This window comes from Amblyomma maculatum, chromosome 1 (genome assembly GCF_055883805.1).
Source record: "Amblyomma maculatum isolate TAMU_Amacu chromosome 1, ASM5588380v1, whole genome shotgun sequence".
Classification (NCBI taxonomy): Eukaryota; Metazoa; Arthropoda; class Arachnida; order Ixodida; family Ixodidae; genus Amblyomma; species Amblyomma maculatum.
The window spans coordinates 224,022,874-224,037,668 of NC_139344.1; the positions used below are offsets into that span (position 1 = coordinate 224,022,874).

The following is a 14,795-nucleotide window of genomic DNA, read 5'->3' on the forward strand; positions in this document are numbered from 1 at the left end:
TTCCTTCGGAGGAAATTGAAGAATACGGCGGTCTAAATCGTTCATGCCTTGGTTGGCCTTGGTTGTATTAACGCTAAGATTCAAAAACAACTCGAGAAACGCGCAACTATGCGCAACAGCTAACAAGGCAGCAAACGCCGTCGGGCTCTGGCTCCGGCTACGGGAGTCTACCTAAGCCAAGATAGCCAACAGATCCTACCTTGGCTCAGCATAGCTCAGCTGGCACAACTTGGCACAGCCAGCCTAGTAACTGGGTGCATTGGGTTCTCCGGCTGCGGCGAGATCTATCTTGGCTGCGGCTGCGGCGCTGCGTTGCTTGGCGTTGCTGCGTTCAGCTTTCTGCTCAAGCAGTCCGCGCGTCTCTCCGCGTTGTGCGGTTAATCGTCGCTGCATGAGTAACTCATCCACGCTCGTGATGGTGGCGCAGACTTGTTGTAAATGTCGCTAAAATTGTACTTCTGGCAGGCGTGACGCTCGCACCAGCTGAACAGTTCCGAAATGCACGTTTGTGTCAGCAGCAACGACGTTTCGTTCGGCGGGACCATGAACGTAACGACAAGAAACGAAGTGGGTGTTCTCTTTTTTGGTTATAACATGACAAATCAAATGATTTATTTTGTACTTCTGGGAGTCTGTCCTGCATAAAGTAACTACTAAGAGCATTTCATGCGATTTCGATAATCGGTTGCTGAGGTTTGGGGACAGAAGTTTGTATGTAGCACGTTTATGCGATTTAAATATATGCGGTTGCTCAGAGTGAAGCTTCGTTTTTAGACTATGACAAGCTGTAAAAGGTAATTAGATGCTTTCTTGTGCGTTCGGATTGTGACAGTTATCACAGCGTGTTTTAGACAAGCTGATACGATGAACCGATGTGCTTGTTTTCATACTCCTGGCATGAATGCAAGATAATGCACTGTTTCCAACGCCCCGACTTGCCAAGTGCCTTCAAAAGTACCCCGTGTGCTATGTGATGTCGGCGCATGTCAAAGAACGTCATGTATAACATTAAGCCGCCAGAGCCCTCCAAAACCTTGTAGCTCATGTGTCGCTTAAGGACTTCAAACACTACAATTCAAATACTTTCGCCATCGAGGGTTTCTGGCAAAAATATGCAGCTGCATAACAGATGTTGACATTACAAAGTGTTGACTTTCTTGCTAATAAGACAAAGGGATTGCAGAGTTTGAAAGCTTAAAGCCAAAAAAATTCTCACTTTTTGCCTAGCACGTTCACTATGTTTGAAGTATGATAAGCACTCCTTGTGAAAAAGTGCTATTGTCTCGTTATAATTGTTTGATTAGCTGTCCTGCAGCTTAATAAAATAGGTGACGTTTCTGAGTGTCAGAGAGTGCATGAGTTTAATGATAACGAAGCAGAGCAGTTGTGGTGGAGCTCTGCTGTTCAGAAGCATTATAACCATGCACTTCATGAAGGTTTTACTGGTGCAAGCTGCTTAAGTGGTATTACCTCATTCTTTGTCGATTATCTGCTGCAGTGGCTTTGTTAATGGCATTTGGCTGCGGAGCCCAAGGTTCCGGGAAAGATTCCAGGCATTGGCAGCCCATTTTTATGCAGGTAAAATGTAAAAACACCCGTATACTCTGCAATGCCAGTGCATTTAAAGAAAAAAACCCGTATCATTGAAAAAAAAATCCAAAGCCTTCCACTGTGGCATCCGTCTATGTGCCTGTTTGGGATGTTGATCACATTTTCATAATGGCTGAGCAAATCCAGGTGAGAACCTTAAAAGATCATATTGGGGGCCGTGGACCAATTTCCAGTTGGTTACCAATTTTGCACCTAAAAAAAGCAGCTCTAAACATGAGAGAAGGCTGGTAGCTATGTTTGTCATTCTTCTCGCATTCTGTGTTTTTTTTGGGCTGGTTTTTGTTTCCACATATTTCTATATCTTCACCTATTTTCTAAATCCCTCTGGAGGGAAGTAAAGCTACCCATAATTTAGGCTTACACCTTTGCGATTTCTTGTTGCCGTATGCTAGGTTTGGTTAACGGGGTTTGACATCCCAAAGCGACTCAGGCTATGAGAGACACCGTAGTGGAAGGCTCCGAAAATTTAGACTGCCTGGGGTTCTTGTAACATGCACTGACATCACACAGTACATGAACACCTAGCTTTTCGCCTCCACTGAAAAGTGGCCACCGCGGCCAGGATTCGATCCCGCATCCTTAGCACAACAGTTGAGCGCCTTAACCACTGCACCACCCCGGCGGGGCCTTACTGCCATATGTCTCCAACTTCTTCATTGTTGGTATGCACAAAAAAGTAGTAGTGCTGAAGTGCTGTCTTGGTGCAGTATATCTTGCTCTGTACATCCAGGTGGTGCACAAGTGGAAAGATGCGTCAGGCAGCACATCTGTTCCTGCTAGTCGGTTTCACAGCTATCATGGGCGGAACCTTATTCTGTGTGACAACAACATGGTGGCTTACCGGAAGACAAGTTTTGCCCATGCCCTGGCTTTCTCTGAGCAGCCGCTGCTTCCAGGCGAAATCTTCCTTCTAGAGATAGCACAGAACGAGAGAGGATGGAGTGGCCACATGCGACTTGGACTGACACAGCATGACCCTGGTGGCCACTTCCCACTACCCCAGTATGCTTTGCCAGATCTGGCCAACATGGGCCAATCCTGGGTCTTTGCCATTCACAACTCGGAAGCAGACTCAGAGCATCCTGGCAGCTCCCCATACCAGCGGCTTGACACTTCCACATCAGTGCTAGGCAGGTTCTTTTGATCTGGCATGCTGGCCCAGGGATGGAGAGCACCACTTTCCATTGCTTTTTGTTGGGCCTTTTCTTTGATTTCATATATTGCGACTAACAAACTTTCTTGCTACCCCCAGTGCATCTTATGACTTGTTATGCCATCCGTTACATTGTTGAAGAAGTCAGCTTTCAGTAACAAGTTTTATTGCAGGTCCAAAGGGCACAATGTGCAACTTTTCTTTGTGAGCACAGCAGACAAGGATGGCTAGGCCCTCTAGCAAGCAGCATTGGCATTGTGGCTTGTTGGGCAGGAAATAATATTTAAAGGTAGAAGAAAAAAAAAAAAGGAAATGGTAAAGTAGAAAAGGTACAGATAGAAGTAGCAGTGATTCTAAGGTTGATGCCATATCACAGAAGTTTAGTGTGAATATTAAATGCTCCAAAAAGCCAGCACAAAGCATAGACTGCTACCTGCTGGTAATCATTGTTTTCTGTCTGCGGTTGGATTATTGGTTCTATTGTGTTGACTAAGGTGTTGCAGGGTTGCTGTCAGTATTACAACCCTTACCTACAATGTGTACAATATGTGACGAGGATTCACTGGAGCCAGTTTAGGAAAAAGGGCTGTTTCGCTTGAAAAAGGTTTCTGAAAAGTTCCTGTGTTTTGGAGTGGTGCTGGCCAGTGAAGTTGATGCCATGAAGCAAAGTCAGCTGACTCATGAGAGTAGTCAATTCTTTTCTGGCTGTTTTTCTCATCATAGGTGAAACAGTTTCAGCTAAACAGTAAATCAGCTAGCAAGAAAACTGCAAAAGTCAGTTAATCGTGACAGAAAACTTTATTCATGAAGTCATTCACTAACTTGTTCATTTACATATGCAAAATTGTATTTAATAGGTGCCGGCTTTTTGGTATCATTTTAGTAATCACTGATGACCATACCATGCAGGGAATGTAGAAAATGCACTGGGAAGGAACATGGCAACCATCAAAGAGAGAATATTGTGGGGTGATCATTTATGGCAGACGTCATGTTGTTTCAAGCTATGCAGTGTGTACGTTTGTGAGAAAGTAAGAAAAGGAAAATTAATTCCACATTTTTGAAACTAGCTCATAGCAAGCTCAAGCGTAATGAATCCCGGAACTCCTCAAGCACCTACAACTGTTTTAGACCTATAGACCAACACCGTGTTTACAAACAAAGGGGGCGCTCGTGGCGCGGCAGCCCACAGGGGGTGAAAAGTAGGGTTAGTGCCTATAGGAATACATGGCACTGAAAGATTTTAAAGCAGTTTTCTCTTTTCACGAGGCATCTATGATACCGTTAGTCGACACAGAGCAACCATGAACACCCTAGAACAGATCGTGAAAATATGAAATCTCATTAGCGAGGTGAAATATTTTTAAGACACCTCAAAACGTATGGGGGTGCGAGTTGGGAGGGCGACCCATAGAAACACGTGTAAACACAACTTACCGCAACATTTTTCTCGTTTTGCAGAGCACCAAAAGTGATGGCAGGTCGTTAAACGTTGGCCAGCGCTTTGAAGAAGTGTATGGAAAAGTATGCTGCGTCATTGCGGAGGCACTCCACTTTAAAAACTCCTCAAAAAATCTATGTTGTGAATCCGGACACCCCCAAAAGGCTCATGCGAATCGCTCAGTTTTGTTTACAGTCTGCTATGCTGCCGCATGGAGTAAATTAGCTTGATAATACTGTTGCTAAAATAATACATCCTAGACAGAATTACGTTTAAAAAACAAATTTAAAATGCCATATGACAATATGGACCGAACGTGAATCGCGCATTGCAGCAGACGACGGCACAGCTGGCGATACCCTCAGCCTTCAGCTCCGGAGCGTCTGCTAGCGATGGCGCCGGTGTTGCATGGTCGTCTGCAACTGTGTGCGGTCAGTTTATCATGTTGTGAACAGTCCCGTAGATCGTCAGACTTGCAGTACTTGCAGGGGATTGTATTGTGTGCTGCAGCAGTGTAGCAGTGTCGGTTTGCGTGAAAAGCTTGTTGGAATCTGCTAAACAGTGCTACGATGAAAAGCTGTACATTAGCGGTGTTGTGCACCCAGACCAATTTGCTAGCCTGAAAAGCATTGGGAAGTTTTCTGAACTGACGCGGGCGCTCTGCTACCATTGGGCATGACAAACATTGTAGTGTATTTGTAGAGAGTGGCTTCACTGCAAAGATCATCGAGGCATACAAGTCCTGGAGGCCTACAATTATAATGAATCAGGTGGGTGCGCGCAAGGTCATCAACGGGTATTTATGCTAGTTAGCTATTTTCTCGTTTACTTTCTTTTCCCCGGGGTATCTCGATGGCTCTCATATATCGTCCTGCGCTTTCTGTACGGCTTCGTCTTTTTTTTTTTTTTTTTTTCGTACGGCGCAGGCCATCCAGCGCGTGCACGGACGTCAGAATATAAAGCCTCTCAAAATATTTACTTATGACTTACCCACCACGTTATTGCATCGCGACTCAACTACATATGCATTCATTTCAACACCGCCTCTACTTAGCCACGATTGATGTTTGCAGAACCGCATGACGTCGTGCCTGTTATTTTGCATTTTATTCATCTCAATTTACAAAATGAACTGTCTCGTCAGCGTCATTACTCGGCTCATGCGCCTGGCCAGCACTTGGAATGTTTTTTTTTCTCTTCCGCCATGCGACATGATGTCGGGGCGTGGCACAAGATGTCCACGCACACACACACACAAAAAAAAAAACGCCGTTTGGGCGATTTGTCTTCTAGACGTGGGGTTTCGTCTGGAAACACGTCACATATTTATTGATAAATATACTTTACAGAGATGTCAGACACGAAATGTTGTTGTATACGTATATTCATAGTCTTGAAAGAATGCACCAGCGCTTAACAGACGACTGCTTTTGCCTTCTTCTTTGGGTCAGCTTCTTTGAAAACCGTTCTTTACATATTTTTTGTATGGGCCGCACTACCACAATGCATTTTTCTTGACAACGAGGCGTTTTAAGAGTAAATTGTCTCCGTAATGAAGCTGTATACTTTGTCACACACTTCTTCAAAGCGCTGGCCAACCTTTAATGACCGGCTACCACTTCTGGTGCTCCGAGAAATGAGAAAATTGTTGCGGCAAGTTCTGTTTACATGTATTTCTATGGGTCGCCCTCCCATTTCACACCCCCATGCGTTTCGCGGCGTTTTAAATATACTTCGCCTCGGTAATGAGATTTCATACTTTCGTGATCTGTTCTAGGATGTTCATGGTTGCTCTGTACCGAATAACGACATCACAGATTACCCGTGAAATTAGAAAACTGCTTTGAAATCTTTCGGTTCCATGTATTCCTATAGACACTGAGCCTACTTTTCACCCCCAGTCGGCCAACACTGGTGATAGAAGTGCCACCACATCGTGATTACATCACAGATGGGTGTTGCTCTATATGCAGCATGCAGAATGACAGCTGCATTGCTGGTGATGGATTTAATAGGTACGTCCTGGAGTAGAGCCGGCAATGCCGGCTGCTTGCCGTGTTTTCGGGCACAGTCGTGTCATGAATTCCTTTTCCCACGGCATTTGCATCGGTACATAAACAGCATCTGGTGCCAGTGCACTGTTGCACAAGCTTTGGGGCATCTTCAGCAATAATGTTTCTTTGTGTCAGTGTTCAGGTGTTAAACAGAAAAGGAAGAAAAACGTGCTGGAAATGGTATTTACTTATCCTGCTTTTCCTACTTTGGCAGCCAACACAACTGAGAGTGCAGTGTTGGAACTCATTTTGCATTAACAAATGGCTTTGTTATTTCTGTGATGTTTGCTTTCGTGTGCTTGTCGGCAATGAAATATGTTGGTAACTGTGTAATGCTGTAAGAGTCTACTTGTGTAGTGCACTGCTGCACGCTTTTTGTGCTTAATTTTTCAAGCCTTTTCATGGGTCTTGGGTGCATAGTAAAAATGGAGCTGACTGGCAGGAGGTACAAGACTTCATGAAAGAAAAATGGTGCCCCATGCACTTGGTACATGCATTTAAAGGCATGAATATGCTGTTAAATGCGTGTACGGTGCTTGTTGAGAGTCATTTCATTAAATATTTTGGGGCATGTACCAATGTGCTTAGGTTTTAGGAAGTGTAGAATTTTCCGAAAATTATAAGCACTCCCTTTATCGCGTTTCATCCATATACAACTATGTGCGGTATGAATTGTGACATTGTCATGATTGTGTATGTCGAGCCAACTATAGTTCTGTGGTGGTTATCTAGTAGAGTTGGGCATTCCAAGAGAAAAAATGAGGTATGCCTAATTATGCTTTGCCTTTAAGAGTTGAAAGTGGTTGCCTTGTCGGGTCCCATTTGTATCATGCATTCCTAGATCCACCTTTCATCTTGAACGAATGAGCTTTCATGGCCAATGGGCCATGTGCCCATCTCGCAATCCGAAAGTCTTGGATTCATTTCCCAACCTAACTCAATTTTTTTTTCTGCTCAATTACTTTCCTTTGGTTAGAGAAACCCCACCGAGAAATTTAGCATCAGTCCGAACATTTTGGCTGTCCATCGAATTTGTGCGGCATGGGACCATTAACAGTGGTGCAATAAAATCTTGTGAATTCGGCCGATGAAGTGGTGCTGGCACGATGTAGTAGAGGGCAGCGCTAACGGTCACATTGTGTCGAGGTGCCTTGGTATGCGCACTTGAAAGGTGCTTGTAATACAGAGGCATGGCTAAATGAAAAAAAAAATCCTCTGTTGATCAGCCAGTGGAGCATACTCATATACAACTTCGTATTTAGCACTTGTCTGTGAGAGGCACCTGGTGCCTGTATATATTACTTTCTTCCAGATGGCTGCAGCATCATCATATTTTCACTTCTACACAAAAGAGGCCCTTTGTGCTGCAGGCCATATTAGAAGAAATTGGCAGGAGTTGGAAAAAAAAAAAATACTGCATTTCAAATGTCTCGCTGTCCTTACGGTGGCAGATGAGCAGCCCCCGCATGCACTTAAGAAGACAACCACAAAGTAGCTAGCAGTGGTGCCCCTTTAGGTGATGCATGAGACCTATAAGTGTAAAACTTGCTTAAGATGGACTATTGATTATTCAAACTCTTGAATGTATACTGCTACCTTACCTTCCAGTTGTATTGAACAGTTGGAGATAAGGTGGAGGAGACATCTGGTGCTTTTACAAGAAACATTTTGTGCATGATACCAAGTATGTTGTAGGTGAAGCAGGGTTGGAAGTGTTGCTCCAATTGCTCCATTCTGCTCCAAACTGCTTTCCCTGCTCCATCCTGCTCCAGAATGCAATATTGCTCCAAAACTGCTCCAAACTGGCTGTTTTGATGTTTTGCCATCAAATTTAGCAGGACACGGGAACAAGGTCATTGCACCAGTGGCAAAGATATAACACATCTTGCACTGGGCTTAATAGAAATGAATTTTTTGTAAGGGAAGGAAGCATGGATTATAATAAATATTTGTTCGCTAGTAAATTTAGTATGAGCCACCGGCAGTTAGTGATAATTGCAAAAACAAAAATGCACTGTGCATGTGACGTAGCACCTCTTCTCAGCCTTTTGAATCACCAGTGGAGAGAGAAGCAAGATTAGCAAGCAAAGCAGGTAGCGCAAACTTTTGTGAGCCGTTAGGAAGAAAGAGTGTTCGACTGCAAAAAACTGCATCTGTTATTCTAAGGTTCTGCTGTGAAAACAAGCAGGTACTTCATCATCAAGCCTCTTTGTCAGTGGCAAGCTTTGCCAGGCCTACGGCAAACAAAACCATACTTGAAGCGTTATGGGTTGGTACACCAAAGCTGTCACTCACTAGGAAGCTTCTCAAGAGTGTTGGAAAGGCCTACTGGGCCTATCACCAAAATATTAAAAATGAGCCCAAGCATTTCTCTAGCAAAGAATGATAAACTATTGGCAGGAGGCAGTGAAGTAAAAAAGCTGTAGGATGGAAAGGCTTCCCTTCAATGCCATCTATCTGTAGCCCAAAGCGGCTCCAACATGCCCGAGCATGCTTCCACTCCTGTAGACCTCCACCATATTTACAAATGGACAAGACTATCGAGGTTGTGCTGCAGGTGTTGGCGATCCCACGGTAGGCAAAAAGCACTGGAGCGACACTGGCGCCAAGCTTATCAAGGCGCGTTATTGTGGTCTGAAGGCGCCTTTTTGGCAGACGAAATATCGATGTGCTCAGAAATTTATCATTTAATACCCCATGTCTGGGGTCTTTGAGGTGTATTCTAAATAAATAAAATAAAATAGATATGCACAAGATAGGGAGCATGTCATGCCCATTAATCTGAATTCCAAGTTAGTATCGCTGCTACAGTCCATTGAAGTGGTAAACTCGACATTTGAATCTATCAAGTCAAAATAGGTAATTGTATTAGGCCAGACTAGATGTTCAGTTATGAAGCGCCCCAGCAAGCGTTATATTTGCTGCTAGTCTGTTCCAAGGTTTTGCTAAGGTCGGCCTGTGTTATATCATTCATCTTTGCATGCTTGGCTGTTTGTCATGTCAGAGATGAGTGCGAAATTGAAAAGGCATTAAACTTGCATGAAAAGGAATCAGATTGAAGATTTTGTACATCAAAAAAAGAAAACTGCAATTATCAAGGGAGTTTGACCTTGGAAACGTGCTCCAAAACATAATTCAAATGCTTTGAAACTCTCGTTTTGTTGCTTAAAAGCTGCTCCAAAATGCTCGAGCCTGCTTCCACCCCTGGTAAAGGGATTTTGCACAGCCCATTGTCCAGGTAGCCTGCCTGTCATTTTCAAGAGTGCATGGGGCACAGATTGGTTTTGTACAATGTGCAACTTGAAATCAGTTTGAAATAGGTCGAAAACTGATATTCCTTTCATTTGGATTAGTAATATTCTACAAATCCTTTCAAATTCAGGCCTTAGCTGTTGTAAATCAGTTTCTACAGAATGAAGAAGTGGAAGTAGGTACAAAGTGCAGTTCAGTGAACTACAATTTCGGCTGCCCTGTTGCTGGTGTATGAAGAGCATGTGGAATCAGAATGTCTATTTTCTTTATTGTAATTGCCATTTTCAGCATCTCTTGGGGTAACAAACACTGTGCATTGGTTCATGAACAAAAAGCAAACTCCCCAAGACATTAGCTGATTTTTCTTGGCACAAATGGCACATACTGAAAGCGTGGGAGCAACACAGTACACATGTTCCTTTCCTAATGACATTCTTCTTTTGCAGCTTCTATTTCTGCTTGAATTCAAGCAAGTTTTGTTTCATAAAAATGTTCTATTGTTTATGCAGGCACTGGCGAGCAGATTTATACAAGTCGTGGTGTTGTCCCACGAAGCATGTTACTTCCAACAAAGCGACCTAGGACGGGCATTATGGGGACAACAGTGGGTGGTGAAGACAGTGTTTCAGATTTTTCTGGTGATGGTTCCTTCAGTTCTGGCCCTGGCAGTTGTGGAAAGTAAGTTGGCCACTGTTAAAGGGACGTGGAAAAAGTTATGACGATCTCATTATAATACAGTTAGCCTGCAAAGGAGGCTTTTGTGGGAATTCAAACAAGGTTTCAGATCTCAACGTGAGATTTATTTGCAATTTTTGCAAAATTCAGTGCTCATCTTATTGGGGTAGCACCACTGTGTGTACAGGTGCGGACAGAAGCAAACGGAACGCCCAGCCCTAGAAAAAAACAGGGTCAGCGCCAAAAGCAGGAAATCGTGATGCACATTTGCACTCTCCCTGCCGGCACGACCTTCCCTTTGCTTCGCATGCCTTGTCATCATCCCGGCATCACTGTCGTGATAATGATAATTATGATCGGATGGTTGCGCTCTTCGAAGCAAGCGGGCATTTCAGATGCGAGGGCTGCTGCCTTGATATCCCGGCATCACTGTCGCGATAATGATAATTATGATCGGATGGTTGCGCTCTTCGAAACGAGCGGTCATTTCAGATGCGAGGGCTGCTGCCTTGATAGCAAAGCCCGCATGGGCGACGCGACATTTAAGCCGCTTCATTCAGACAGCAATAGACGCAATTCCGCCGGAGATGCTCGCGTAGTTTGTGTTTTGAACTTTGTTGTCGCCGGGATTTATTAGTATCTCGCTGCCAACCCATTGGACTCGAATTCGACGTGCCAGCACAGACTCGGGTTTCTTAATACAGTTACTGTTAATGCCTTAACATTACTACAACCATGAAACAGAAAATACCTGTCTAAAGAATATTTCCGCAGAAGGTGTCCGCATACCAATAAGATCAATAGTTAATCGACAACTAATAAATGGTATATTAATTCTTAGATATGGTCATCTCAGTGATGGCTCCTAAATTTAGGTGGCCACTCCAAAAATTTGGCAAAATGGAGCTCCAAAATTTATCATGGTCAAACGTCGCCAATTACGGTATCCCATCTGATTTGACAATGCCAAGTTCAGTGGGGCCCTCAACGCTTAAGTAGGCTACGCCAAAATTCGGACTACATGACTCCCAAATTTTGCACGAGCGTCAGCCAAAGATTGGACGCGGGAGTCTTGACTGGGTTGGTAAAGATATATAAGGGAGCGGAATTTTTAGTGTTGACATACCATCCGCAGGCAGCTCCTGATCTGCCTATTTTGTTCTCTGCAATTCAAGATGGTGTCTTCGAAAACACTGAGAGAAAAGCAAATAATCACCGCAAAGTAATCTTTCTTTTAGAAATCTATACACAGCATGAGGCTCTGGGTCGTACGATGACCTGTTCCAGTGTAATCCAGTGTTCCAGTGTAATCAGTGAATGCACAGCCACACGCGCCGAGACCATTGCAAGAATGAAAATTGCGGCCCACTTCCCATAAGGTTCAATTTTCCAAATTTGATTTAGTATTCATTTGGTTATTTGACGTTGATCACTTGTTGGGTGACGAAGCCGCGGATTTCAAACGTCCGTGGGAAGCGACCCGACCCTTCACACAGCACTGACTGCTTCTCAAATTTGGCTGCATGACAAAGCCAGTGACATGGCTGGTGCGTGTGGCAAGTCCCGATGATTATTGCCGACTGCAGGGCCCGCTATATTGCGATTTCTGTGGCTGGCAACTCGCGCCATCAGTCTGATGTGATCATGGTGACTACCAGCCAAATAAAACTAAAAACGGAAGCTATGGAATATGGCTTCTGGCAGCTGGTCACGCTAGCCACGGACTTGCTGCGTGTCGAAGTGTATTGCGTATTTACGAACTGGGAACAGCAACGTCATTCCAGTCTGCCACGTTAAACCATTCGACCAGTACCCTTCCAGGAACAAGGCTGTTTCGGCATGTGCAATTGGCTGGGGGCTCTTCCGATTAAATTCTCATATGCCGCTGTAGCCTGTGGAGTCCTGAAGTCCACGCTCATTTCTGTTCAAACAGATTGAGGCTTTTCACAAGTATTTCGGTATGCCACCTCAGATCCCATAATATAGGAAGCGGCAGATAGATCTTTCTGTTAAAGAAATGTCACATGAGGTCACATTATGTTGCACGCAAATTGTCAAATTCAGATGAAGTCAAAATTTGAGGGACCATTTGACCATATTTGCGGGTAGCCTCTTAACCTACGAGGGCACCGCTGATTTTGTCATTGTCAAATCACGTTGGACACCACATTTGGGGAAGTTCGGACCATGACGAATTTTGAGGCTCCAGTTTGCCAAATATTTGAAGTGGCTACCTCAATTTGGGAGTCATCACAGAGTTGGCCATATCTAATAACTAATATGGCAATTAGTAGTTGCCAGCTGAGTCTATATTGATCTTATTTGTGTGCAGACATCTGTAGAAATTTTCTCTAGACAGGTACCTTCCACCTTATGAGTGTATTAATGTCCAATCATTAACAGTAACTGCATTGAATGAATCCAATTTGCGGCGGCACCTCGGGCATTTTGATCAGGTGGACATGTAGATACAAGTGAGTCCCGTCACCAACAAAGGTTCAAAACACGCGGGCCATTTGCAGCGGAAATGCGTCTACCGCTTTCTCAATGAAACGGCTGAGCTGAACGAGCTGAACTGTAGCGACGTCCCTAAGAACTGGCAGCGGTCCCGGTCCACTCATTTAAAATGCCCGCTCGCTTTAAAGAGCGTGACTATCCGATCATGATCATCATTATCGCGACAGCGATGCCGGGACAGTGACAAGGCATGCGGAGCAAAGGGAGGGTCGCGCCAGAAGGGGGAGTGCAGATGCGCATGACGATTTTCTGCTTTCGGCTGGCTCGCCTTGGCGGCACTGACCCTCAATTTTTTCTTGGGCTGGGCGCTCCAGTTACTTCTGCCCGCACCTGTACTTTCAATCTCCTCTATCCATAAGACATGAAATTGGTGACTAAAATTTCCTGGGTGAGCTTTCATAGTGGTTATTCAAGTGGCTTTGTCTATAATCTTTCAAACATTATCTATCGCTAAAATTATGTCTATAGTACTCGATTACCGTATTATTGTTTTGCCTTGGTATTTGGCTATATTTCATTTCGAGGCTCAACCAATACGCGAATCACTGTGAGGGCTACATGAAAAAACAAGCCACAAACATAGAAAAGGAAGTGAGTGAATGGCTTAAGAGGTTTAAAGTCCCGCTCTGGCTGAGGAATGTTGTAGCTGAGGGCCCTGTAGAATTTTTAACTTTTGGGGTCTTTTAATGTGCACTGACATTGCACCTTACGTGGGCCTTGTGTGCACCTTGCGTTTCAACTCCATCGAAGCGTGCCCGTCGTTCCCGAGTTCGAACTGTGGTCTCCCAGCTCAGTTGTAGAGCACCGTAATCACTGAGCTACCTCAGTAGGGTGGTGAGAATGACACCAATGAAGCTACTGTCGGATGTTCTGTGTTCTGACCATCTTCAAGCCTTTACAGACTGCAGCAGTTGCTACTGTAACCAGTAATGGGCAAAGCTTCATTGGGCCTTTTCTTTTTCATGAGAGCCATGCAAAAGGTTTTCAGATAAAGACAATGTAAATGGAACTCTGAGCCCTACTGCATCACCACGCTGACCATAAGTTTTAGTGGTGTCATGATGGGAACGAAACTTCTTCCACTCGCTCAGCCACATGGCAAGTCATGCCTCCTGTATGTGGCTCACTGTTCTCGGCAGCATTTAAATTTGTAATCATCCTTCAGATAGAAGCGTAAAGAAAAAAAAAATTGAGCTGCAGCATACAAGTTTGAAGTAGCGGAAAACTGTGTCAAGTACTACTGGGAAAAGCAGTGAAGAGTATTTTTTTGCTTGTGATAGCAATGTAAATGTTACCTGTGTACCCTTGGAGGATTACTGCCTTAGCATACAAAATTGGTTTGCAAATGCAGTGTGCTCTCAGGGAATGGTTATGGTATCACTGCAGCTCTGACGTGTTGCACCGTGTTTGTTGCCTTAATTGCATGACAGCATCTTGGAGCTTCTGCTAGTTGACTTGTATGTTCCCCCCCTGCCTTATAAATGTATCTAGTAGCAATATTTGAATTTATATGGCATTAAAATTTTGTCTTTGAAAAATGTGCATGTTAAGCTAAGAAGCAAGCCTGTGTCTTTAAGCCAGTGGAGCACCTCTGTCAGAAAATTGAAAAGCTGGGGGTCAGTGGTTAGGACACTATAGTCTTGAGCTGGGAGACCAGAGTTCAATCTCGGCTGCGGCGGCTGCATATCGTTGGAGGCAGAACTCAGAATGCCCATGTACTATGCTATGTCAGTTCATGGTAAAGAATGCTAGATGGTCAAACTTATCTGGGCGCCTTCACTACGCCATCTCTCATTGCCTGAGTCACATTACATTGTTAAATTCCACGAACCAAACCAAACTGAAATCTGCCTCTTTGCTTGTGCTTTGCCACATAGCATCTGCAGTTGGTGGGTATCGTTGCGAGTTTTCTGGTTCTCAGTGAACCACCCATGCTGTGTCGTTGAATGTGAAGTAGATTCAGCTGAAAAGCCTGGTGAAGCGTGGAGTGAAGGCTTGCAGTAAGGTATTGATTGATATCTGTATATAGATGAAAGCCCATCTGTGCACATTGTATGTGCTCTTCATATTCGGGGCTCATATTGAGATGCAA

The 14,795-nt window shown here is 44.3% G+C and overlaps 1 protein-coding gene across 1 annotated transcript in view; it reads left to right on the top strand.

Annotated features, from left to right (window-relative positions):
• Nucleotides 1-226: 226 nt before the first annotated feature.
• The window catches only part of LOC146205737 (neuralized-like protein 2), a 32,037-nt gene continuing 17,468 nt past the window's right edge, over nucleotides 227-14,795 (top strand). Inside the window, exons 1-3 of the mRNA XM_084590395.1 lie at nucleotides 227-567; nucleotides 2,342-2,741; nucleotides 10,021-10,189. Coding sequence (XP_084446521.1) covers nucleotides 499-567; nucleotides 2,342-2,741; nucleotides 10,021-10,189 — 638 coding nt within the window. The 5' untranslated portion in view covers nucleotides 227-498. The remainder of the gene's footprint in view (nucleotides 568-2,341; nucleotides 2,742-10,020; nucleotides 10,190-14,795) is intronic.